We start from the raw sequence: 26,386 nt of genomic DNA on the forward strand, positions 1-26,386 counted from the left end.
AGCCCGATGTGGGGCTCGATTCCAGGACCCTGGGATCATGACCTGAGCCAAAGGCAGACGCTTAACAGTCGACTGAGCCTCCCAGGCGCCCCATCAAAATAGGATTTTTAAGGAAATGTTATTATTCCATCCTAGCTAGGATCCTTACTGTTTGTTTTCATTGTCAGTGAGAATGTACATCAGTACTCCGTTTTTGGGATATAAGTTGGTTTTATATACCAAGAGCCATTAAATCTCATATCTTTTGACCTAGAACGTCTATGTGTAGGACTCTATCTCAAGAAATGATCCTAAATCCAGAAAAGGCTTTAGCTTTCGAGATGGTTTTTATATTAATAAAAAATTTGGAAAAACTTAAGTACTCAATCTTAGGGAGTGGTTAAATCAATTGTAATGCCTTTATTTGAAGGATTTTAATATAGTTATTGATATATCTATATAGGGCTTGCCATGATCTGGGACAAATGTTTGTTTTATAAAAATTTTTAAAGGGAATATGTATGCTACAAAATGTAAATTTGTAGCACAGTATAACTGTTTAAAATTCTAGATTTTTTTTTTTTTGAGAGAGAGAGAGTGAGAGAGAGCAAGCACATGAGAGGGGGGAGGGTCAGGGGGAGAAGCAGACTCCCCGCCGAGCAGGGAGCCTGATGCGGGACTCGATCCAGGGACTCCAGGATCATGACCTGAGCTGAAGGCAGTCGCTTAATCAACTGAGCCACCCAGGCGCCCCTGTTTAAAATTCTATAAACAGAAACTAGACTAGAAGATATACACTGGAAGATTACATTTAGATCATGGGTGAAGTTTTCCCCCCTAATTTTCTATCTTAACAAAGTTTAGGTAGTGAGCATCTATTCTTACCCATAAAAATCAACTTAATAACATTATTTTTAATATGTAAGATAAATAATTGACAGTAAGATTCCATGTATCATAGAAAAAAACAACATGCTCTCCAAACATTTAACTTTGAAGGCCAGCAAAGAAAATAAAAATTAGAGGAAATTTCAAGAAGTGAATAAAATCTAAAATATTCATTATGTCCATTTCACTATGATTTTAATCCAAACTATATCATATGAAATACTTTAACTAATTTTCAAAAATGTATAATAGATTTTTAGGTCCATGAGAGCAAAGGTCATGTTTTCTCAGCTTTCTGTCATCAGCACCGTGGGTAGTGCTTAGAGTATAGAAGCTGTTAATAAATGATTTGGTGCATAATTAGTATTATCGAAATGACAAATAAAGAAATGGACAGTTTGGAGGATATTTGCCTGCCGAGTTACTACGCCACCTTTTTCTGTCAATAGCCTACAGTTGTTTTGGGCAATGACCTCTCTGCCATTTTTTGCCCATGTGATCTGGCCTGCCCCTTGACTTTAAACTTATGGACAAAATTTGGCCAGTGGAATTGTGTTTTGCCCAAACTACTAGAAGCAAGATACGTTCTTTCAACTATGGATTACCAAACTGGTAGAATATAATCTTAGTGTTTCTGGTGGCCATCTTTGCCTCAACACTGAGGAAACTGAATGACAATGAAACCAACACAAAGGAAGATCTGGAGAGATCATTTGATCACTTGGCTCGAGCTATGCCTGAATCCTGGTGAGATCATTTGATCACTTGGCTCGAGCTATGCCTGAATCCAAGATATCCCTGGACTTTCCAATTACATGACCTAACAAATCCCTTTATCCCCAACTATTTTGTTTTGTTTTGTTTCTCTTAAGCCAGTTTGAATGAGGTGTGAGTGCCGAATAGAGTTCTAAATCATACAGAGACATTATGCTGATCTTTCTTTTCATAGGTTTGCCAACAGTTTTGATAATGGGAAGCAGTCATTTTTAAGGTAAAATTAATCCATACTCTATGCAAGTAACCTCAATAAAACATTGCTAATAATTATCAGTACTTATGAATTACTTTTAATTTTCAATAACCTTTTACCCAGATAAAGGATTATGAGTCCAGTGGAATTGAAGGGGCTTTCCACTGTGGTACATTGAACTCATGGGACCCAATGTGTCTTTTATAGCTAAGACTTTTTTTTCTTTATTCATACACTTCTACCCTCCCACATTAAGATCACACACTCTCATTTACCCCTGTAGTTTCTGTTATCTTTGGTCATGTATATTTAACACAAAGTGCCTTGTTATGGATTCATCAATGTATATAGATTCCTAAAATAAATTGGGTCAACTGACAGAATAACTCTATCAGTATGTGGCTATTTTGAGGTTTTGAATTTATTCATAAATAACACTTTCAACAAGTTGGTTGTGCATAAACATTTCTTATGAAATTTGTCACTGTATTTCCATAAGACACATTCTTGGAAATTCACAAGAAGGCATATTTTCTCAACATGTCTTATTTTTTTTTAAGATTTTATTTATTTATTTGACAGAGAGAGACACAGCGAGAGAGGGAACACAAGCAGGGGGAGTGGGAGAAGGAGAAGCAGTCTCCCCGCTGGGCAGGGAGCCCGATGCGGGGCTCAATCCCAGGACCCTGGGATCATGACCCGAGCCCAAGGCAGACGCTTAATGACTGAGCCATCCAGGCGCCCCTTCTCAACATGTCTTAAACTAAAAACTAAAGAACTATAAAGGCCACGTGGGTCTTTAGATTTAAATCTTTCTCTGTATGACCATAAATCTGTGGTGGGAAACAGGTTATATAATACTGACATATTTAAATATTTTTTTCCTTCTACAGGACTCTGTATTTAGAATGTAATCCTTGTCTATTCTTAATTTCTCTCTGAATTGCTAAGATATTTAATATTTGCTATAGTGTCTTCTTTTACCCTATATTTTGAACTAGAAATAAAACTACATTTGTACTTTCCTCCAGAAACTTGTATCTTTTTAAAATTTTAATAAGATGCCTGTCTTCCTTTTCTTTTTTGGTATATGGTGCTTATCTTCTACCAGAGGTAAGAGTCCTGTATATGGACCCTTAAATATGTGTTCAATGAATACATCTGTTTGTGTATCTTTAGATAGCTTTTACATAAGAGACCTTGGATTTACAATAACTTTGTGTTTGTTTTACTTAAGTGCCATCTCTTTAACTTTTTATTGCACACTTAGGCAATTATATAGTATAAAACATTAGCACTTGCTATGAGCCAGACACTGCTCAAAGTGTTTTCTACGTATTATCACATTTATCTTCATAATAATCTATAAATTAGCAGCTGTTATTATCCCCATTTTATAGATGAAGAGTCTGAGGTGCAGAAGGGTTAAGTAACTTGCCTAATGGCATATTGCTAGTAAGGAGTAAAGCCAGGAGTTGAAGCCCAGGTAATCTAGCTACAGAGTCTAAACTCTTAATCTGAAGAATCTAAGCTTCTAACCACTGTACTACACCACCAATCATTCAGTTATGCTGGTAATTTAGACATAGATTAAAACAAAATGCAACTAACATACACATAAAAATGAAAATAAAATAGAGCTTTTTCTGAATAATCTATAGTATTATAAACATATTTAGATACCTATATTTAAATATACACCTAGATAATCAGGCTGAAACATACACAAACAGAATTACACTTGGATCTGCACATATACATCAGGTAATTATTCCTATTTCTATATTTCCATTCTTTTCTTTTCTCCCAAAGTATCAAATATGAAGATATCCAATTAAAGTGACTTTATTTTCTGAGCAGTCAAATTCCAATGCAGGCACAGAATATATTTATCAGTAGTATACCTTTGTATACCTTTGGCAATAAAATACTACAAGATATATTTAGTTCTTGTTCCCTGGTCTTTTATTTTCCAAATCTTCTCAGCCTCTACGTGCAAAGAAACAGTTATATTACTATTTTCATACTTATATGCAGGAAAGGAGTTGCTCCCACTGTCAAATAACCAAAAGAAAATCTTTCATCCTTCCTTTCTCAGCACCATGGGTATTGGGCTGTGCCTTTACTTTTCAGTTAAACACAAGGTAGAAATGTCAGTAGCAAGAGCAGGAAGAGTAATTTCATGTATAAAAATTCATCATGTAAATGGTTTAACAACCATTTTACTTGACTATAGAATGACTCTCACAAAAGAGGCCAGGTGCTCACAGTATTCCAGAGTGATGGGCTGCTATTAGGAGGTGTTAGGTTATAACTGCTTCTGAATACATTTTACTAGTCTCAACCTGGCTTATTCAGCAAGGCTGAATTCTTATAGGCCTGATCGCTTTCTTTCTTTCTTTTTTTTTTCAGTGATTTTATTTATTTATTTGTCAGAGAGAGAGAGAGAGCACAAGCAGGGAGGGCATCAGGCAGAGGCAGAGCTCCCCGCTGAGCAGGAAGCCCAATGTGGGACTCGATCCCTGGACCCTGGGATCATGACCTGAGACGAAGGCAGATGCTCAACTGACTGAGCCACCCAGGCTTCCCACACCTGATCACTTTCTGCTCCTTTTCAACATATAGGTCTCTATTTATCATTGAAATAGCATGAGTGTGAAAAAGTAGCATTTTAGTGGCAGTCAGGCCTGGTTCCGATGTTGACTTCTCCATCGTCTGTGGGTCAGTTGGCAAAGGATGATCACCTACTTTCTCATGGTTTCATCATCTACAAGGAGCCCTTACTGGGCTGTTTGGGAGGATTCACTGAAATGCCTGTAATGGTTCCTGATTTTTAGCTGTGGCTCAGGAAATATGAATTTTAGTTCCTTCTCTATAGGCCAAATGAAACAATTGCCATTTGAAAATATTTACCCTCCTTTCCTAACGTCCATCACTGCTGATGGGTGCCATAGAGACTGAACTCACTGAGTCGTGACAGGAGAAATGATGCTTTAGTCCTCCTTGCAAGGGTCATTAGTGTTTAAAAAAACTAAACTGGATGGAATATGGTACTTTTAGGCTAGGATAGCCTGCATGCGATGCAGCGGTAATTAGGATGAATGGAGTGATTTGAAAGAGAGTTGGTCTCAGATCCCAGTTGCTCTCAAATAATGATACTCAAGGAAGAAAAAATATTGCCTCACAAGTAACAAAAAAGAATGCCATACAAAAATTACATCCCAGCTGTTTCTTTATTCTCTTTTATGAGGTCTGTATACACTGTGCTAAATTCTTTGTGACCCCTAAGACCAAACCATAGCGGCCAGTCGATGACAGGGAGTAGGCAGAGCGAGGTCCCCGCTGTAACTGGAGCGCCAGGTCTCCCTGGGAGCCGCAGAGTCGTGGGTAGCAGACAACACCTAAACCTTTAGATGGGGAGATAACTTCCCATGGCTGTGACTGCACATGCATACGGCCCCTGATTTGCCAAAACGACAGCTGAGGTGGCATCATTTCCTCGTAGGGAGTGTGTGCATCATTTCTGTTTGTACCCAGGGGCAAGACAGGTTAATAAGGCCGAGAAGGAGGGGAGGACGTAGGAGTGGGTAATAACTGGAGAGCATCAACCTGGGGGGGAAAAGGAGGAGGGGCGAGGGTGGAGGGTGTTCCCTCTTGCTTCTGCCTATGTGTCAAATGGCAGGAGAAATTTTGAAAGCTGTGAGGAGGAGCTAGTGACTGGGTTTTGGGGTGTTTCGTACCCCACCCTCCCCACTTTGTAGGAAAACCTCTGCACATTCAGAGGTAATTGAATTGGAAGGAGGAGGACTGACCTGGAAATAGGAGGAAAGCAATTCTCCTGCTGTTCCTTCTCCTGTCTTTTATCGCTTGCCTCCTGACTCTCCTCCAAACCCAGCTCCGCTGCGTCAAGGTGGCCGCAGCATACCCCGTGCACGTGCCAGCCATTGGGGAATCTGCTAAAGCCACCCTGTGCATCCCAAGCTGCCCTATTATCCAGCCACCATCCCTGACCATTGGGACCACTTCTGATGGCTGTGGCTTCGGCTGCCCCAGGGAGCATCTTCTGTAAGCAGCTCCTTTTCTGTCTCTCGGTGAGTAACAACCAAAGGATTAGGGAACTCAAGCATGTCACCACGTGCTTCCTCCTTCCAGTTTGGGCTTGAAAGGCAGTAAGGGTGGCAGTGGAAGGCAGAGAAGATAGACTGGGAAAACAAAAACAGAGCTGAGGAAAAGTCAAGGAAGGGTTGAGAGATCTGTGACCTGGAATGACAGGTGTTTTGTTTATTCTTCACGTGCCCCCTGCCAGGACGTTAACATTTTTCAAGGGAATCCCCTGTTCAGTCTCGCTCTGGTGTTTTCCTAAGGAGTAGTGGAATGACTTCATTCCTCAGGCATTTGGCCCAAAGGTTCTGAGGTTTGCTTTTGCTAGGAGTCATTAAATAAGCTGTCGATATTTTACCGTTTAGTTCCACTGAGCTGCAAGAAGAGGAAGAGGAGCCTGGGTGAAGTTGCAAATTATCCAGGACTTTCATTTTACCCACCAGGAGCTAAGAGATGAGCAGAACTCCTAGTTTGAGCAAGGGGTTTAACTTGAGAAAAACAATAAAGAAAAATGTGACTGTCATTGAAAAAAATTCCATTAAGTTGGCTTCCACTTAGGTTTTTCAGAGTTTTGTATGTCTGTACTCAGGTGCTATTTTTCTTTGGTGGGGATGAGGGAAAGGGGACTTGTCCAATATCTCCATCTGGCATTTTCTGAGCTGGGAATTTCCTTTTTTTTTTTCTCTCCATTTTGGCAAAATCCTTTAGCTTCAAGTTATATTTTCAGAATTTAAAGATTTAACTGTATGGGGGTAAACAATTTCTCCATATAAATATATGATGCACGGTTGATGGTCAAATTCTCATTCTGTAACTTCCTGGGGTAGGGAGGACAACAACAACTTCAGAGACCACCTTAAATTAGTATTAGGTAAAATGCAGTGAAAGATTTCTGAGGGATTTGTCCAGATTTCTTTTGCTTCTGGTCTCTGCTGTGTCCAGTATCCTTTGGTTCATCCCTTGCCCATCCATCCTTAACCCCCATAATAGCTAAAAGGTTGTCTGACCCCAGCTCCCTCTAAGTCATTAAGCTGCGAATTTAACTTGAAGACTGGAACAGGACTTCTGCAGACCTCCATTGGCTCTGCCTACAGAGGCAGAAGCGAAGAAGTGGGGGTCCTAGGGCGGGAAGGAAACAAGATTGGTGTGGGAGTGGGAATGTGGCTACATCCTAGGAGAATCATGTGTGTGTATGTATAGGTTAGATATATTATATACACACACATATACATACATACAGATGTGCGCATACATATATATATATTTTGTCAATTAAAAAATATTCTTTCCACGTCATATATTTAGATCATTACTAATAGGATTCTTTATGTTCAGAAAGTTCTTGGGATATAATTTAGTTTATTCCTTGGCATTAAGAATGAGTATATTAAAAAAGTCAAATAAGAGCGTCTTATGTTTTAAAAAGTGGTTATTTAAACTGAATACAATTCCAACAAATTTCATTCTGCAACTATTTGTTAAACACCTACTATGTGCTGAGCACAGAGTTTCTGACAGAGAACAAGAGAGGTGTGGTTTTTCCCCTTCAGTAGCTTACAAGCTAATGGAACTGAGGCCTGGAAACAGAAAGAACAGTGCATGACTATATGATTAGCCTTATGCTACTTTCCGGGAAGGGAAATGTGTGGGTGTTGTGAAAACATGTAACAGGGAGGCTAAAAAAAAATAAATAAATATAATTAATTAATTAAAGTGAATACAAATTGACTTTTTAAATTCCAGTTTTTGGTATTATCTGCATAACAGAGTTTTTGTAAAATTACAAACTATTTAAATAGGCTGATAAAATACGGCAAATGGAATTGAATTGAGTTGGAAATGAACTACACACTCGGGGTATAGACGATAATGCCCTCCTCTTTCTTTCTCCCAAAAAATATGTCCCATAACTCTAGAAATACAACCTCAGAAAAATTAATCATAAAATTGACCTGTTTCTGGGAAATATAGCTCTGCTCTATCTTATATTTAAATAATCAAAAGGCAGTCATTTTGATAAACAGAAGAGGAAGCAAATAAATACAAAATGCCAAGAAAAAGAAGCAAACTATGTTTTGAAACTGTCGATACTTTTAAGCTAATAACTTTTTTCCCCAGATAGTTTATCTTCTTTCCTTTAACTACCTAGCTTTCTAAAACAATAGCTGTGTCTTGAATTTAGTTACCGATCTTTACCCTGTTGAAGGCTACTCCCTATATTTTGAATTATACTTCTTTTTAGACCAGTTTTTTGATTCGAGATCATTAGACTTTCAAAATTTTTTGATTCGAGATCATTTAGACTTTCAAGTTTATGCCAAACCAGTCCCAGGGAGTGATCTGAGATGAGTGAAGATTTGTGGGTGTTGTTCTTTACGAAGTTAAAAAAAAGTCCTCATGGTTTCTAACCTTAATCAACTATAACCTCAAATTGTGTGGAGTTGTGGGAAATGATGATTTGTGTACAAATATGTGATCATTAAATTCCAAAGTTAAGTACTTTCTTCATGCTAAGAAATCAGAGTGACATTTATGGATGACCTTAGAGAAGACAATCTTTATATAAAATCAATTGTTTGTAACCCATTTTTTTTTAAATGATACAATAGGATTTGGGTTCTAAGAACTATTGTTCATTTTAATTTTCATTAATACTAAATGACTGTGGTGCCCCTAAAGCCACTTCCTTCGCTTTTCCCTATTAAAATGAATATGGGGCTGCCTGGGTGGTGCAATCTGTTGAGAATTGCACTCTTGGTTTCGGCCAGGGTCCTGATCTCAGGCTCATGGCATTGGGCATCAGGCTCAGAGTCTGCTTAAGACTGCCTCTCCCTCTCCTTCTGTCCTTCCGCACCACCCACCTTCTCTCTCTCTAGAATAAAATAAATAAATCTTTAAAATAAAATGAATATGAAAAATATTGAAGGACCAGAAGATAAATTTGTTTCTGAAACTGACATTATTTTTATCAATAAGACAAAATTGTAATGTGAAAGCTTGTGATCAAATATAATTCCTGATTTTTTCTTCTTTTTTTTTTTTTTTTGAGGTTTTAATATTATCTTGCGATGCTTGTCAGAAAATTTCTCTTCAAGTTCCTTCTCATCTTCAGGCCGAAACACTTGTAGGCAAAGGTGAGAAATGGCATTAAGAATTTCATAGTTTTAACTGCTACATTTAGCTTCAGGCTGCTCTTGTAAAGTTTGGGATAAAGCCATGTAATAGCTACTTGGCATTAAAATTCAACATAAAATGAAAGATGGACTACTTGTTTTTTGGTAGTGGTTAGAAACAATTAAAGAAGTACCAAGTTAGTTGTATACTTTTCTTGCCAGAAAAATTAGCAAACATCAAAGGGCTAAATTAGCTTAGTTCAGACTAGTGAAGGCATGAAAACCAGAGGCATAGTTTAATCCATACCAACTAATCTGCTGCCAAAATTCCAAAGCCAATGCTCTTTAATTGATTAGATATTAAACAGATGTGTTAAAATTTAAATTGTCCCTAAATAATATTTGTGCTTGAGGTTGACTATAATGAACAAGTACCCCCCGCCCCCCCCCACCAAGAATTTATGTGATCTGTTACACAGAATAGCTCGTGGGGAAAGTCAAATAAAATTTCAACAAGTCTTACTATCACAGCCATCCCTCAAGCATAGGTTTGTCGCTCTGAGTCCAAGAGTCACATTCCTTTTATCAGGTTTTTCTTTGGCCTTAAGTTTACACCTTGAATACAGAAGTGGTATCCTTTCCAAGAAAGACATCATTTTGCCCAGTGCTTTGAAGTTTTAAATTAATCCATTGCCTTATATCTTCTAAAAACACTTAAAAGATAATACAAACTATACTCTATAGACACATAGCAAATATGCTAAATATGTTAAATATGAATCTGTAAATGAAATATTTTGATAACAACCCCATTATATATACTACATTACTATATACATATATGTACTATATACATTATATATATACTATATAACCCCATTATATATACTTGCTCAAGTATAGGCCAGTTTTCTTACATTTTGCAAGATAGTTTTAGTTATCAAAGATTGTTGCTGACACGTTTCAAATCTACTGATACCATACAGTTATATACTACATATAAAATGATAAATTTGTATGTATATGTACAAACCCATAAGTAAGAGTTAAAGTGGAAACAATAAATCCAGGGACACTAAGAAAATATTTTATATCTCTTCACAAATTACTTTATGGTGAAAATAATGGAAACTATGACTCCATTTATTTAATTATTTAATTTCCATGGCCCCTCAATTTTATAATAGCAGGTACTCAACAAGCTCCAAGCGTAACCTCCCTCTTTTTGCTTCTCGTGGACTTACTGTCTGTTGTCATTCCTGTAAAACCTGTTCTATTCCTGTTTTATTTTACAAATTACTGCAAATGTCTTCCCTGCAGCGAATCTGAAGGAATGCTTCCCGTCGGCCCGCCTATTCCTGTCGAGCGATCCTGACTTCAGGATTCTAGAAGATGGCTCCATTTACACAACACATAACCTCATTTTGTCTTCTGAAAGGAAGAGCTTTTCCATTTTTCCTTCAGACAGCCAGAGCCAAGAACAGAAAAAGATAGAAATCGTACTGGACGTGGGAGGAAAGAAGGTATACAGTCTGCTTATGAGAGTCCATCATTTCATGTATTTCCTTCCCCGCTAAAATCATTGTTCCTGAACACTCACTTGTTTATTGATTCCACTTCTAATTAACCTATGCAAAGACTAGACTGTTTCAAGGAGTGGTAGAGCTAACTACAAAATGGTGTAAAAATGAACAGCTCGGCAGCCTATCAAAGGTTTCAGATAGGGGTTGGCGATGTGGCAATTAGCACAACCAACCTGAAGAACAGGCAGGGTTGAGTCTAAAACTCAGTGAAAACTGATTCAGGTTGGAGGTGTGGCACTCCACCCTGAGTAGCTTTCTCCCAAGTGACTGTGGGTTCCAGTCGCTTTAAAGAGATTGTCTACAGCTTACTCCCATCTTAACAGAAAATGCCACGGGGTCCCTCTCTTCAGAGAATGAAGTATAGCCAGCCCACAGGATTGGTTGGAATGTTCTGGCTCCAGGCTCATTTTCTTGCAGTGAGTGCTAGTGATCGAGGAGTGGGAAGGGAGAGGTTACTGAAATTCACAGAAATCTCACTTTAAGCAAATTCTGCACCATGAAATAAGTCTTGTGGAATAATTTATTAATAAGTAATTTAATTTATGAGAGACTTTTCCAGCTAAATTCCTTCTGATTATAAGAATTCTTCGCCAAACTTAGAATATGCTCACATTTTAATATGCATTACACATATTACAAATTTAGGAGAAGGCTTATAAAACATTATTTCATACTCTAGAGTTCCCACATCACATAAAATAAAATATACTTGAACAAATGCTGACCTCTGTCTTTGCATTGTTATACAAATGTTTTGCACTGTAGCCCATGTTTTAACAAATATTGGTTGTACCACGCCTAGTGGAATAAAATCAGTTTTTAGATATTTGTTAACAGATTATCTCAGTTTAGGGGGTTTATACTTCTCAAGATGGCATCTTTCAGCAATGCCTTACAAAATTCTGGTTTATTAACTGGTTAAATCGAATGAAACTGGTTCTTACGTGTGCATGTATGTATCTTAATAAAAAACAGAAATGGTTTGGGTATTACCTGTGATATCATTATGTACAAGCCTTCCTTATTTTCCTCATGTTGATGTACATGTGAAAATCACAGTTCCTGACGAGAGGCAGGGCTGTATTTCTTCGTCTCTCACCACATGCAGGCTCCCAAGAAGAGGCACTCCAGAGACACAGTTCTCAAACGCAGCAAGAGACGATGGGCCCCTATTCCCTGTTCACTAATGGAAAACTCATTAGGTCCATTTCCACAACATATTCAGCAGGTACATTTTACCTTGTTTGACTTTATATAGTAGAGGTTTTGCTTGTTTACTTTTAAAACTTTCCATTTGAATGGAATCAGGCCTTTAACCTGTTTGTACTAATAAGGATCATCCATTCACCAGGACTAGAAAAAAAAAAAATCAGTGACAAACACTTTCCTCCAGAAATCATATTCAACATTTAGAAACAAGTTTATTTTTTGAGTTTCTGATGCTCTTAAATCTACATCCAGATTTTCCTGAATACTCTACCAGACTTCAGCATTCTAGGAGAGAGGACATGCCTACAGATTTTGCATAATTCAATTGTCCCCTTAATTAACACTTATCCTCACAAAAAAGACCAGTATTTTTGTTTATACCAAAAAGGTGATGTCACTGCCAGCTAGCTGAAGTGTAAAAATAGACCAGCTTTGAAATTATGAATTAATTGTGGGTGGAAGGTTGCATTATTTTTACTTTTTTTTTTTTTTAAGATTTTATTTATTTATTTGACAGAGAGAGACACAGCGAGAGAGGGAACACAAGCAGGGGGAGTGGGAGAGGGAGAAGCAGGCTTCCCACGGAGCAGGGGGCCTGATGCGGGGCTTGATCCCAGGACCCTGGGACCATGACCTGAGCCGAAGGCAGACGCTTAACGACTGAGCCACCCAGGCGCCCCTATTTTTACTTTTTTTAATCAGAAAAGTTTCCATTCCAAATAAGTCAAAACCACTGAAATTGTTACTATGCTTTATACAGGAATAAGAACTAAGTTACTAGGAATTGTGAAGGTATGTTCGACTCCAAGGTTTTCCAGAAATATGCAGAGAATTCAGAAGAATTTGGGATCAAATAGATGATCCAGTTTGTGGCTTTGCACATTGTAGAATGTGAATAAGAATGTGAAAAATATGGGGAATGATGGGAAGATAAGCAGGGGAAAGAAAGAATAGGTGAATAGGAAAGAGAGCAAGTGATAAAAATTAAAGCATCACGACAGATTAGGTTGAAGGTATTTATCGTAGCATATTTGTTCTTTTACTAAATTGTCACTTAATGTTATAGGTCCAATCTGATGCTGCACAGAACTACACCATCTTTTACTCCATAAGTGGACCAGGAGTGGACAAAGAACCCTTCAATTTGTTCTACATAGATAAGGACACGGGGGATATCTTTTGTACACGAAGCATAGACCGTGAGCAATATGAACAGTTTCCAGTAAGATCATTGGATTATTCAGAATTATCTTTTTAGTTATGGTTTTTATACTTTCAGTGCTGCTTATTTACATATTAGAAGCATTATTTGATTTAACATTTTAAATATTGTTAATGTATAATGTAAACTTCAAATTTCTATTAGTGCTATTAAATGAAGAAAGATAATGAGTATCATAAGGGAAGAAAAAGGGAGAAAAGCTATGTAAAATATAATGACAAATTTTAAAGGCCAGGCTTTGATCTGTAGAACCCTGAGACAATAGCAGTAATTTTGTTGAGTTTGTAGTTCCCTATAATAACAGGTTTCAATTATTCTCAACCTGACTGTACATTATAAATCACATGAGAACTTTTTAAAAAATACTGATGCTTGGGTCACTTCCCAGAAATTTTGATTTAATTGTTCTGGGATGGGGCCCCAGCAATTGAAAATTTGAAGTCACCCAACATAATTCTAAACATATCTTAAGATTGAGGTTCACTGCTTTCACCTCTTGAATAATATTGTGCTTCTTTTCTTTTCTTCTCTCTGACTGTCCTACAGCCATGAGAACCTTGGATATCATTTTATTTCTTTAGTAATCCAGAATAAGTTTATAAGTTCCTCTTATTCTATCTAATTTGACCCAAAGAAAAATTCTAGCTCTTCTGAAAATTAAATCCTTTCTTTTTTCTGTCTCAAACTTCACATATCTCCTTAGTGTTCTGAGGTCTAACCTGACATACAGGAGAAATTCACAGTGAGTTTCAGGGAGATGGTGAGTTAAATTGTTTAAGCGCTTGGATTCTTGAATTAAAGAACTCTTCATTAAAGGAGTCCATAAAAGGGAAAATTATCTCATACTTGGGCAGTCCAGAAAGTAACATCTTATCAGATATCCGAAAGATAAGCAGGAACTAGTAGCCACACAAAGGCAGCCATGAAAGGAGTGAATGATCACGGGGGGAGTGGGGAGGGTGAAGACCCTATCCTAAGGATGTCAAAGCATTGGATAAGGTTGTAAAATTTTTAGAACAGCATAATGTCCCACTTTAGGGATTTCATAATTAAATTAAATGGTTGGGTTAGAATGACACATTTTCTTTATAATTTTATGCTCCCACCCAAATTCTCTAAACAGACATACTTTATGCATAATAATACTAAATTATTACTTTAAGAAATAGCTTACATAGACTCTAATAGGAGAGGTACACTAAGCATTATTGCAAACATTATAATCTATCAAGAAACCAAATAAAAAGTTGATATATATATAGGTATGTGTGTGTGTAAATATGTAAATTCTCTGCCCCCCCCTTTTAAAAAGATTTTATTTATTTATTTGTTAGAGTACAAGCAGAGGCGGCGGCAGGTAGAGGGAGAAGCAGGCTCCCACTGAGCAAGGAGCCCAATGGAGGTGTCTATCCATGGACCCTGGGAGCATGACCTGAGCTGAAGGTGGATGCTTAATCCACTGAACTACCCAGGCGTCCCTCTGCCTCTTTTAAAGATCCAGTATAAGAAGAAAAGATCTAACACTAGTAGTCACTCCTGAGGAGAAATAATAACTCTGTATGCTGCAATGTACATTTCATTTCTTATTTTGCTGATAACATCCTGTTTTTGAATTTTTGAAGTCTTCAGCTGCTTCTCACTGGATCATTGTCAGAGAAAAGGAGGAGAGAATAGTTTTATTAAAAAGAAAAGGGCGTGTGGGTGGTGCAGCCGATTAAGTAACCAACTCTTGGTTTTGACTCTGTTGTGATCTCAGGGTGGTGATCTCAGGGTCGTGAGACCATGCCCACCTGGGGCTCTGTGCTCAGCATGGAGTTGGCTTAAGACTCTCTCTCCCTCTCCTCTGCCCTTCACCCCCGTGCGCTCTCTCTAAAATAAATAATAAATAAATCTAAAAAAAAAAAAAATAAGTTACACTGGAGTGCCAGGCTGGCTTAAGTTGGTAGAGCATGTGACTCTTGATCTCAGGATTGTGAGTTCAAGCCCGATGTTGGATGAAGAGATTACTTTTTTTAAAAAGTTACTTTGCTATTTTTTAACATCTTTTGAAGGACAAAAGGAATAAAATAGTTTGGAATTTATGCTTATTGTTGGGCTTCTGGATAATTTTTATTTCAGAATTACCCATGTTTTTCTAGTTCCCATTAACATAGTTAAGGTTGAATTGATATTAAGAAATACCACTTGCAAATTAGTAAGATTCATAAAGGGAAGTATAACAACCAGATATAAACATGATGAAACATGGAATCACTTGAGGCAATATAGAATGGAAGCCTTCTCTGTCAACATAGAGGTGCAAACTAAAATAATACATCTTTGCTTTTCTATCAAATCAATTTCACTTACTAGCTTTATATTGGAAAGCTTATTTCTCTGGAAATTAGTAGATCTTCATTATCTGCCACTTTTTCTTTTAGCCTTAGACGCATCACAACCTTCAAGAATCTGTTTCCTTCTCTGTCTTACGGGCTACTAATAGTTGTCTTATCTACCTCAGAGCTGCTGCAAACATTAAATACTCAAATATTGGTAAAATCAGTATGTAAACTGTACAGCTCTTTAAAAATATCCTAGTGGGAGGTCACACAATACATATGCTCTAGGATTTTGTCCTCAAAACAGGATTTTGACAGGATTTCCCTATTTTTTGCATTTATCTAACCTATACAAATGTTATGTATTACTCAATTATTGTTACTTGAAATAATTTGATTTCATTGATTATTGGCACAGGTTGCCATGGGTCTAATTCAATACACATCCTCATTGTGCTCCTGTTCTCTGTCTTGCCCCATGTTAAATTGTTTAATCTTGGCTTGTATTTTTCCAGATGAGTCACATCATTATTACAGTTTGAGGAGTTTGTCTTAAACCATTAAATTCATCTAATCTTTCGGGGATGTGTATAAGTCCATTTTATCCAAGCTTTTCAAAGAATAGATGTATAAGAAGAGGATTTTCTTCAATAGTTCCAGGTTATTCTATGAAAGAAAGCAGTTGCATACCTATTTCTCTTTGAGTGTTGAGGAGAATCTGTATCTTTTATAAATACATAGGGAGAAATTGGTTTCAGGCTAGTCCTTTTCCCATCCAACCAGAGCCTTATTATCTTGCAACATGTTTCTTTTTCAACTGCACAGGTCCACCCATTGTCTTTATATGTATGTTGCTAATCACATTGTGTACCCACTCCACTTTGGGGCCACTGCTTCCCCCACCTCTGCCCAATCTACACTAGATATCTTTCTTTACAAGGTCAAACTCAAGTTCCCACTCCTTTTGGCAACTGTTTGCATCTTCCCAAAGATAAAAAAAAAAAAAAAAAATTTAGCAAATTGCAGTGGGAAAGGGCTAAAAGAGATGAGATTGTTCAAGCTACAGAAGAATTCAAGGGAGAAACAATATATCAAAAATGCACATGAAATTTAAATAATACTCTTCTAACTCAGCTAAAAATATGACTAATTTTAAAGTATAATATTCTATATACTTCTTATAGCAATATTCAAGTATATGATTATTGCTTTCAGTATAAAATAATGTGAACTCTACTATAAAACCAGTACTATTATTGAGTTTACTTTAATGACTAAATAAGAAAATATTTATAATTAGTTTCTCTATTACAGGAACATAAATGGATTCTCCTAGGAGCTAGGCTATGCTTTAAAGTTTAGCTATATTCCTAGCTTACATCATCCTCTCTACAATAATGATTTCTGGAGATACTTAGCTCATTATTAGTAAAAAAAATAAAACGAGGTACCTGAAAATAGTACCTGAAACAAAATCACCATGTCTGAATCTGTGGAATGTGAGATGATGATATTTACTTGTTGTTAAACATCAGGAAACACTATTATTTCAAACTATAAATGATTGTATGGTGGGAACCAGATAATCTTCATTTCTGATGAAGAGAAACACTAGCAAGAAATTGTGTAAATTATAGCAGGATGGATTTAGGCTAAAATTTAATGCCAATGTGATGAAGTAGAAGAATTCATTGCGTGATTCTATGGAGAATGTTTATGATAATTTTTTACAAAGGGCCGATTTAAAGGATAGTTTATCATTCTAAAGAGGAAAGATGGATGGAATTGAATGTGAAAAGCTACTTATTGAAGAATTACCTTCTTGGGCACTGTGTTAGGTGCTTTGGCATACAAATATCAGTATGTCTCAGGCTTCATCCCTGAGGACAATTGTCATCTTATAAAGACATAAAACAATTCATAGTTTTCTGTAGCTAAAAATCTCAAAATAGCAGCAGTTTAAAGAAAGAAAAATTCATACAAAATCTGAGGGGAAAGGAAAAGATTGATAGGAATGCTGATAGGTGTGACATCCTGATAAGACGGTGGTGATGAAAACCACCATGCTGCTGATGGGGATGGTGAACCGGAATACCCCTGTATTTCCACTCGGAGTTCGGAATTTATTGAGAAATAAGAGCTAGTGATCAGACTGATGGAAATCAAAGTATGAGTTTTATTACTGAAAAAGTCTACCTGGGGATTGTTTGGGGGAAAGTAAATAAGGAAACAGAAAGAACATGGTCATTTCAATACCTTCCATCCCAGAGATTGGAGTGGAAGTTTCTTCCCCTCTGGATGAACCGTGAAGATGCAATGTTGCCTTTTCACACAATAGTGGGGATTTTGTGGTTACTCTGGTAGATGATACCTAGATCACTAAAGAATCTGATTGGGTAATATCATGATCAAAATTGTGCTATGTGGAAATGAATCTGACTCTTGAGTGCTGCAGAAACTGGAGAAGGTTAATTAGGACAATTGCAGGAAAATTGGTAGGATAACATGTAGGAGACATTTTGGGTCTCTTGAGAATGATGACATTAAGAATAAAAAAGAGATAATGAGTGGCAGAGACACAGAAATGCCAGAATCTCTAGAACTTGGCAACTGACAAATAAGGCTAATGAAAGACAGGGAGGAGGTAGATACCTGGAATTTTAACCCTGGTTCATTTTGGAAGATGGTTACAGTAGGAAAATCAGGAAGAATTGATATTGGTGAAGAACTAAATTAATACAGAATCCACCTTGGGCATGTTTAGTTGGTGCTGTCAGTAAAAGAAAATCTGTTTAACTCAACAACTATTTATTGAACACCTATTATGCATAAGCCACATAAGAAGAGGGCAGAAATAAATTGATGTTCTTTGAAAGAAAAGGACATTAAATCCTGGCCTTTGAAACCAAGATATATCATTTTGAGATGGGATTTGGAATGTGTATGTGATTTTATTGGCACTTTTATTACACAAGAAATATGTTTATGATAGAAAAACGAGAACATGCAGGTAAATAGAGAAAAGAATTTATAACTGAATCACTGAAGATAGTTGATATCTATTTATACATATATGCAAATCCATAAATAAATGGAATCCTGTTTTTTATAAACTTTAATAAAATACTTGTTATTAGCATAACTGGGGGATATTTACATACATTCTAACAAGCAGAAGGGCACGCGGTTAATTCTCGGAGAACAGAGTAGCCTCATTTAGCTGGGGAGCATGGTCCTGGGTGGGCGAATCACGCGGACGCTGCAGGAGGATGGAAGGCATATGGCAGCATCCACTGTGCTGGTGTGTTTTCCATCACACAGGTTCTTAGTTCCATATTCTTTTGTGGATGACTTTTTAAACATTATGTCTTTCCCCAACTGCTAGGCTTAATTTTGTGCCTAATTTGTCATTTGCGAACAAGCTGACGGTGCTTGCCTACCTTTCAGCTATATGCCTACGCCACAACAGCAGACGGTTACGCCCCGGAGTACCCACTCCCCTTGCTATTCAAAGTGGAAGATGATAACGATAATGCTCCGTATTTTGAAAACAAAGTGACTGTCTTTAGTGTGCCTGAAAATTGTCGAACTGGTAAGTCCACATGGCAGGAAAACACTAGATTTTTGCTTTGATTCAGTTCCTCAGTAATGTTTTAAACACAATTATGCAAAAACACTTAAAAATGCTTGAATGCCAAGGATATTCTATATAAAACTTTGTAATCTTCGAAGAGCATATACTCTTCAAACAAACCTTTTTGTGCTCATTTTTGCTATGCACAGGTACAAGGCAGCTAATACATGAAGTTACTAACTTTGTTAGATTAATCCACAATGCATATGAGTGTGTCACAGAAATGCTATTCATATTTTCTATTTTGACCATGTACATGGGTGTCACAGATGCATTCATAAAGCAATAAATAATCTGAGTCTTTAAAAAGTTTCAATACATTTTCAAGGACCCAGAAATATATCATCTCATGGAAATGTTTATCTGACTTTTAACAATATATACATATATTTCCTTGGCAAATTGGTTTGATGTTATAGGCAGCCAAGATTGTGACCTAGGCACATCAGTGGGCATAAGACTATCCAGTTTATTTTAAAAATAAAAATGTTACAAGAAATGCCTCCTCCATTCTCTTGTCATTATATATGTATGCATGTTTAACATTGTTCTTTCATAGTTAGTGGTTTGCTAAAGCAACATTTCTCATACTTGGATGTCTGGGCTGTAAAGCTTGTCTAAATGGTACTCAGACTGCTACATAATGCTTGTCTTACATATACTAATGATTACTTGCATATGTTAACAATTCAGCACATTTATTAAAATACCAAGGTATAAAATCTTTGTTATCATATTCAAAGCTGTGCTATTCCTCTCACTTACATTATCAAGTTGGCCCATAAAAGAACCAAGACCTTGCAGAGAAGGTCCCATCCAAAATGGTCTGTGAACTGGGGTGGTGGGTTGAGGGGGAAGGATTTGAGAACCACTCTTACCAAAGGTGGTGTGCATCTTCCCAGACATGTGGCATATAAATCCTGTTATTCAAAATGCCCACATCGTTGAAATTTCCAAGTGAGGGGAGCTTGGAGTTTGGGAGAGCGCTTAAGACACTCCACCTGTTTGTAAATTCAATATACTTGTCATTTTGGGGAGAATAGGCTACAACCATAGCTTGTTTGTTTGTAATTCAATTATATGGCTCTTTTAAGTTGTTGACAATATGGGATTTATCTGAACAGGAACTTCGGTGGGACAAGTGACTGCCATAGACCTCGATGAACCTGACACTCTCCATACTCGTCTGAAATATAAAATCTTACAGCAAATCCCAGATCATCCAAAGCATTTCTCCATACATCCAGACACGGGTGTCATCACCACAACTACACCTTTGCTGGATAGAGAAGTAATGAACTGATTACCTAATTTTACAGTCACTAAACTATATTCACGCTGATAATGAACTCCCAGAGGAGTCTGACCACCTCTCCAAGCTTGCTTCCATACAGGCTGTGCTTAGGGCTTCTCTGGATACTTCCTTTGTGTCTACCAAGATTTGGGGAAGGTACAAGGAATTAGATAAGTTCTTACTTAAAATCATTGACCTGATGTGCTGTGTGGATGTGAAATAGCTTTAAATTTTGAAATTTTGTTAGACATATCAGGTTTCTATTGTACTGACTAGCCAATCTCTTGTTCTGTATTTATATTTAAGGTGGCCTTTCTTTTTTTTTTTTTGTAAAAAAATAAATAAAGGAATGTAAAATAATCAGAGCCTACACATGGCTATGAGAATTGCAAGTTATAGGAAATAGAAGTGTTCATCAATATACCTTTTTCTTTCTTTTTTTTTTTTCAGCATTGTGATACATACAAGTTAGTAATGGAAGTGCGAGACATGGGGGGCCAACCTTTTGGTTTATTTAATACAGGAACAATTACTATTTCACTTGAGGATGAAAATGACAATCCACCATATTTTACCGAAACTTCTGTGAGTATATCTTTGTATTCATTTACCTAGGTTCATTTACTTTTTCAAAAAAACACACAAGGAATTTGGTAATTCTGTGAGATTACGTATTTTGGTTTTAAGAGCTACCACTGACAGATAACATGTAAAAAATATGATTTCTGTAAAAGTAATTGAAGAACCAGTTATTTCTAAATGCTAGGGAAAAAAACTACTCTTTTGGCTATCTAAGGGCTTCTTTGTCCTTGATGTTGTTCATGTATTCACCATTTTCTTGGATGCCAAGTTCTGTTATTGGATGCTTTGGATTTAAATTTATTTTATAGAGTGCAGGAAAGGATGCCTTGGATTTAAATTTATTTTACAGAGTGCAGGAAAAGAGCCCCCCCCCCCCCCCCCCCAGTATCCTTTGCACTTCAACTTCCTAAGGTGCAAAAGAGATTAGCTTTATATCCTCTGCTTAGCTGGGACATCAATAAGTACAGTGTGGCCCTCCCATTATCTATATGCAGATCCTCCCAGCATCATGTATGAGTGAAATTTTCCTTAGGAAGTACACAGTACAAGAAATATATATAGGATGACACTTCCAGGAAATGGCTCTTCTTTCCTGAACTTTTAGTAAGTGATCATTTTTTCATTAATCTATACCAGAGTACAAGTTAGAGAAGAGAAAACCTTCAGTGATAGGCACATTCATACAATGTTTTATATGAATCCCTACAATTTGTAAGGATATGTTTATCCCATAGTTTATTTGAGAAAATGAAAAGTCAGTTAAGTAATTTGCTTATGATCTCATACATATAGACCATGTAAGAGGAAAAACTGGGATTAGAATCAAGATCTGTTATACTCCAAAGGCTATGAGGTTATCATCCTTCTTTGAATTCATTTTACATTTCTAGAAGATTCTGGTTTACTACTTTTTTAAATCTTTTAATATAATATGCTTCTGTAGCTATATTTCTTTTTTGGAGGGAAGAGGAAAAAATGTGATTTAATTTCTCAAAAAAAGGAAAAACTTTTTCCTTAAAATGTCTGCTAAGGAATCAGAAGTAAATTAAAAACAAAAATTGGCATAATAACAAGTCATCCAGTAATAATAAGAAATCAGTGTAGGTTATAATTATCTATAAATGTTGAAGGCTTAATATGTTAATATAAAAGGGACCATAGGCTATAATTATTGAGGAGATTCAGAATAGAGACAGATCTGAGGGCTTGAGTGATTTCAGAGAAGTTTAGAAGTTAAGACATGAATTAGTCTTTGAAGAATGGATAAGATTTGAGAAAGCAGTTTAGTGAGGAAAGAAGTAATCTATGCATGAAATTTGTAAATTCTTTCCAATTTATGATGGCATGTTCCCATATAACTTTATTTTCTTTTTCTTTAAATGTAGAAAATCATGTTGTTAAAGCTATGAATTTATCATAACAAGAGGCAATTGTTTTAGTATTTTACAGAAGTAGAAGAAAACAGAATTGATGTCGAGATTTTACGAATGGCGGTACATGACCAGGACTTGCCTTACACTCCTCACTCAAAGGCTATCTACAAGATCCTACAGGGAAATGAAAATGGAAACTTCAAAATTAGCACAGACCCCAATACAAATGAAGCAGTCTTGTGTGTTGTCAAGGTAAACAACAACAACAAAACGATCAAGCAATACTTTAAAAAATACTAATGTATAATGTACATATTATATATCTCTATAGTACTTCCTGTATGTATATGGCTAGAGAATTGCAATGCAATGCTGAAATGATTTACATTTGTTTACTTAAATATTTTAATTATTATTATTTTACCCTTACTTTTTTTCTTAGAAGATGGGCATTGCAGGCACAAAACACATTGTTCTCTATACATGGGGAAAACCAAGGCAAAGAAATATTGTATTAGTAATCAAATATTAGTCTTAGAAGGAGTCTTAGACACCCACTTGTCCCTTACTTTATAGAACACAAGACAGAGAGAAATGGAAGAACCACTACTGGAAATCAAAGCTCTAGATTTTTCAATTGCCTTCATGCTCATATTATACTTTTACTTCTCTATGATGCATAAGACAGACTATTTATTAAATATTCAGCAGCTATTCCCATTAATCCTCCTATATTTGAGGTAGCCAGTGCTTTGGGATTTTAAAAATTCAGTTGCAATTACTAGTACCCAGAATGATAAACTGAATCTGGTTCCTTTCTCCCTTCCAAGTACTAACCAGGCCTGAACCTGCTTAGCTTCTGAGATCAGACATGATCAGGCGTATTCAAGGTGGTATGGCTGTAGACACACCTAGTTCCTTTCTGTGTCCTTCTACCCATTGCCCTTACTAACCTCTGACATATTTTCCCTGATTAATTTCTTAGGGACAGTGTATTTTCTTAGAGGCTGCATGCACAAGTCGTACTTTCCTCCTAAGATTTTTAGAAAATGCCCTTTATTATATTGCTTATTCTTTCTCTCACTCACTCTCTTTTTCTTTTTCTTACTGGGCTTTTTTTTCCTTTTTTATTGTTTTTGTGGGGTCTAGGTTTCTTTCTCTTGCTTTCCTTTTTCTGTTATCTTGACAGATTTCAGTCTCTAATTGTTTAACCATTGTTTCAAGATTCTTTCTTATTCAGTTCAGGACTGAGCACTTTGATTAGGAGCTATACAACCTTAAATGTAATAATTAAAAAAAACCCTAAATATAATATAAGATGCTACTAGATAGTATCACTATAATTTTTACATATACATTCAGAGGAACTGCTCCATTATAACCAAATCTCATGTCCTAGTGGTCTAATTATTTTATATACTTCTTCTTATACTCTTTATATACTTCTGTTGTCTTAGGTATCACTGTTATCCCATTTGATAAATTTGGATTTATTCAAACACTTATTCTGTATTTCTATTAATATTTAAACTTGTAATGAAAAAAACTGAAGGCAGGACCGTCCCGAAGAAAAGTGAGAAGAAAAATTGGTTAAATCGTCAACAGTTTTGCATTTGATAGTGCTTATCATTATAGGTAGTCAACTATTAGTCTTTAACTACATTAGCACCTGCTTTTGGTAACATTTTATACACGAAAATGATATTCCTTTTTGTGCTAAAACTTGGAATCGTAATTATAAGTCTTCTATATATAGTGTTACAAATTGACTGATTAAAATATGTTTATTGAACAGGCATTGAACTATGAAGTCAATCACCAGGTTATTTTGCAAATTGGTGTACTTAATGAAGCACAATTCACTAAAGCAGCAAATTCAAAAACTCCTACTATGTGTACCACAACTGTCACTGTTAAAATTAAAGACTGTGATGAGGGTCCTGAATGCCAACCTCCAGTAAAAGTTATTCAGAGTACAGATGGCCTCCAACCTGGACAAGAATTGCAGGGATACAAAGCTTTGGATCCAGAAACAGGCAGTGGTGAAGGCTTAAGGTAAGGTATTCTTCAAAATGACATATTTTGAGATTATATCCACTCTTTGGTTTGAGCATTTACATTTGATTTCTAAAAATTAGGTATAAGAAGATAGGAGATGAAGATAACTGGTTTGAAATTAATGAACACACCGGTAACTTGAGAACTCTAAAAGTGCTAGATAGAGAATCAAAATTTGTAAAAAACGACCGTTACAATGTCTCCGTGGTTGCAATGGATACAGGTGAGTGCAATTTTCTAGAAATAGAGGATATATTTTTAAGGAAATCTGGGGGTGAACTTTGTTTACTTTCATATTAGAAGTTCATGCAAAACAGATTTGCATTGATTGCTCAATTTATCGGAGACCACCCAATGTCAGCTCCAGTGCATCAGTAATGCAAAACTAGGAAGTGATGAATGGCCGAAGACATGGTGGCATCCTCCAAGATCTCCATTTTTTTTTAGGAGTACAAATTTGGATTATTATGGTTTGAACTTGTTGAAAGGGTTTAGCCCTCCTAAAACAGTTGGGTTCAAGGTATGTCTGTTCTGAGCCTCTCTTAATGGGCTTACCCTATTTCCTAAGAAATGGTCAAAAGATGACTCAAGTCTTTTGTGGTGGTTTGCAATCCTTCTCCAAGGCTAATCCTAGAAATTACCTTGTGAAGAAATGTCCTTCAAATGTCATAAAGTAGTAATTTCCAAATCCTTTTGAATGTACACTCCTCGTAGTACGCCATTTTTGAATGTGGACCATTACAGTGGGCTACAGTGTATGCCCTGACAGTTTTGTTTGTTTGTTTTGTAATGCAAGTGCCTGCCTGACTTAAGCTTTGATTGCTAAGGCATCAGCTTCGAAGATGGCTATCTGGAATAAACATTGCCAAGCAGACTAGAAAATGATCCAGACCAAATCACAATAGCTCTACCATCCCAAGCTCCTTTGTTTTAGAGCTCTTGCTTGATTTCAGTAACTGACCCCTGCGGCCACTGGTTTTTTCACTTCCGAGTTCTTTAAATTTCTACTCTTATGTCTTAAATTAACCAGTAAAGAGTAAGCTCGAGGAACCCTCAGCCCCCACTCTTGACCCCAATAAAAGCAGTATCCCAGGCTTGCTTTTTTTCTCCCTGCCCCCCACAACCTCGCTGTGTGGCCCCGGGAGTGCCACATAATTTCCGGGATGTGTAAGCAATAAACCTTTTTTTTCCCCAAAGTTTCCTGATGGTTGGGACACCTTGCAATCATATAAGAACCACAAGGGCCAGTCTAGCCACAAAATTGTTTATCTACGGGCTGAGAGCCACACACAGCAACCTCCTTATATTTACTAGTATGTTTGTATACATGTGCTACTAGGCTAATATATGCACCATAAAAATGCACAAACAAGCACTTGTAAAGTACTATTTCCATGTGCCAAAAATGTCTAGTTTTCAAAATCTAAAAGAACAACTAAATGACCTTCCCTTCCTCTTGATACCTCTCACACAGGCTTTTAATGTAGTTCTTTCAATATAGGTAGGAAAAAAAAACTACTAAAGAATGGAGAAAACGTTAGCTGAGAAATATCGTTAATGTTGCAGCCACTCTAAAACCCTGGGTGATTTGCTACTCCTGCATAAGCAAAAGTGAAAGCTGAATGGTTTAAAAGCACAATTATGATGTCAAAGAAGGATTTACATTTACTCGTTTATTTCACAAACGTTGATAGTCTAGTAAATTCCAAGTACTAGGCAAATTACCATGGAAACTAGAATTTAGAAGACAAGGCCAAATTCTCATATGATATGAAAGAAAGGATTACTATATTCAAGAGGTTCTTGGTATGACAACTTTCCCCATAAAAGATTGTATGGATATCATAAGAAGTAGAAATTAGTTAAGAGCTGCCCCGATTAAAGGATAAAGGGGAGTTTTGCAGAAATGAGGACGCTTAGCTAGCGACAGGAAAATGAAATACTATTTGAAGAGAAGGAAAAAACAGAGAATAGAAATATAAGAAATTAACTTTGTCTTTTGTTGCTGAAAATACAAGGAAATGAAATGCCAAATCTTTAAGAATCTATGCCCCAGGCTCAT

General features: G+C 36.5%; 1 protein-coding gene across 2 annotated transcripts in view; it reads left to right on the plus strand.

The window, feature by feature from the left end:
* The first annotated feature begins 5,481 nt into the window (after window positions 1-5,481).
* DSC1 (desmocollin 1) overlaps window positions 5,482-26,386 on the plus strand; it is a 30,412-nt gene continuing 9,507 nt past the window's right edge. Inside the window, exons 1-11 of one of the 2 annotated variants that reach the window (XM_034995733.1) lie at window positions 5,482-5,928; window positions 8,988-9,072; window positions 10,372-10,574; window positions 11,743-11,862; window positions 12,910-13,065; window positions 18,831-18,975; window positions 20,142-20,308; window positions 20,762-20,896; window positions 22,333-22,518; window positions 24,062-24,321; window positions 24,405-24,547. In XM_034995733.1, coding sequence (XP_034851624.1) covers window positions 5,866-5,928; window positions 8,988-9,072; window positions 10,372-10,574; window positions 11,743-11,862; window positions 12,910-13,065; window positions 18,831-18,975; window positions 20,142-20,308; window positions 20,762-20,896; window positions 22,333-22,518; window positions 24,062-24,321; window positions 24,405-24,547 — 1,663 coding nt within the window. In that variant the 5' untranslated portion in view covers window positions 5,482-5,865. The remainder of the gene's footprint in view (window positions 5,929-8,987; window positions 9,073-10,371; window positions 10,575-11,742; window positions 11,863-12,909; window positions 13,066-18,830; window positions 18,976-20,141; window positions 20,309-20,761; window positions 20,897-22,332; window positions 22,519-24,061; window positions 24,322-24,404; window positions 24,548-26,386) is intronic. The other variant, XM_034995734.1, reaches the window with a different exon arrangement.

Source organism: Mirounga leonina, unplaced genomic scaffold, assembly GCF_011800145.1.
Source record: "Mirounga leonina isolate KUSES-001 unplaced genomic scaffold, KU_Mleo_1.0 Mir_93, whole genome shotgun sequence".
In the NCBI taxonomy this organism is placed as follows: domain Eukaryota; kingdom Metazoa; phylum Chordata; class Mammalia; order Carnivora; family Phocidae; genus Mirounga; species Mirounga leonina.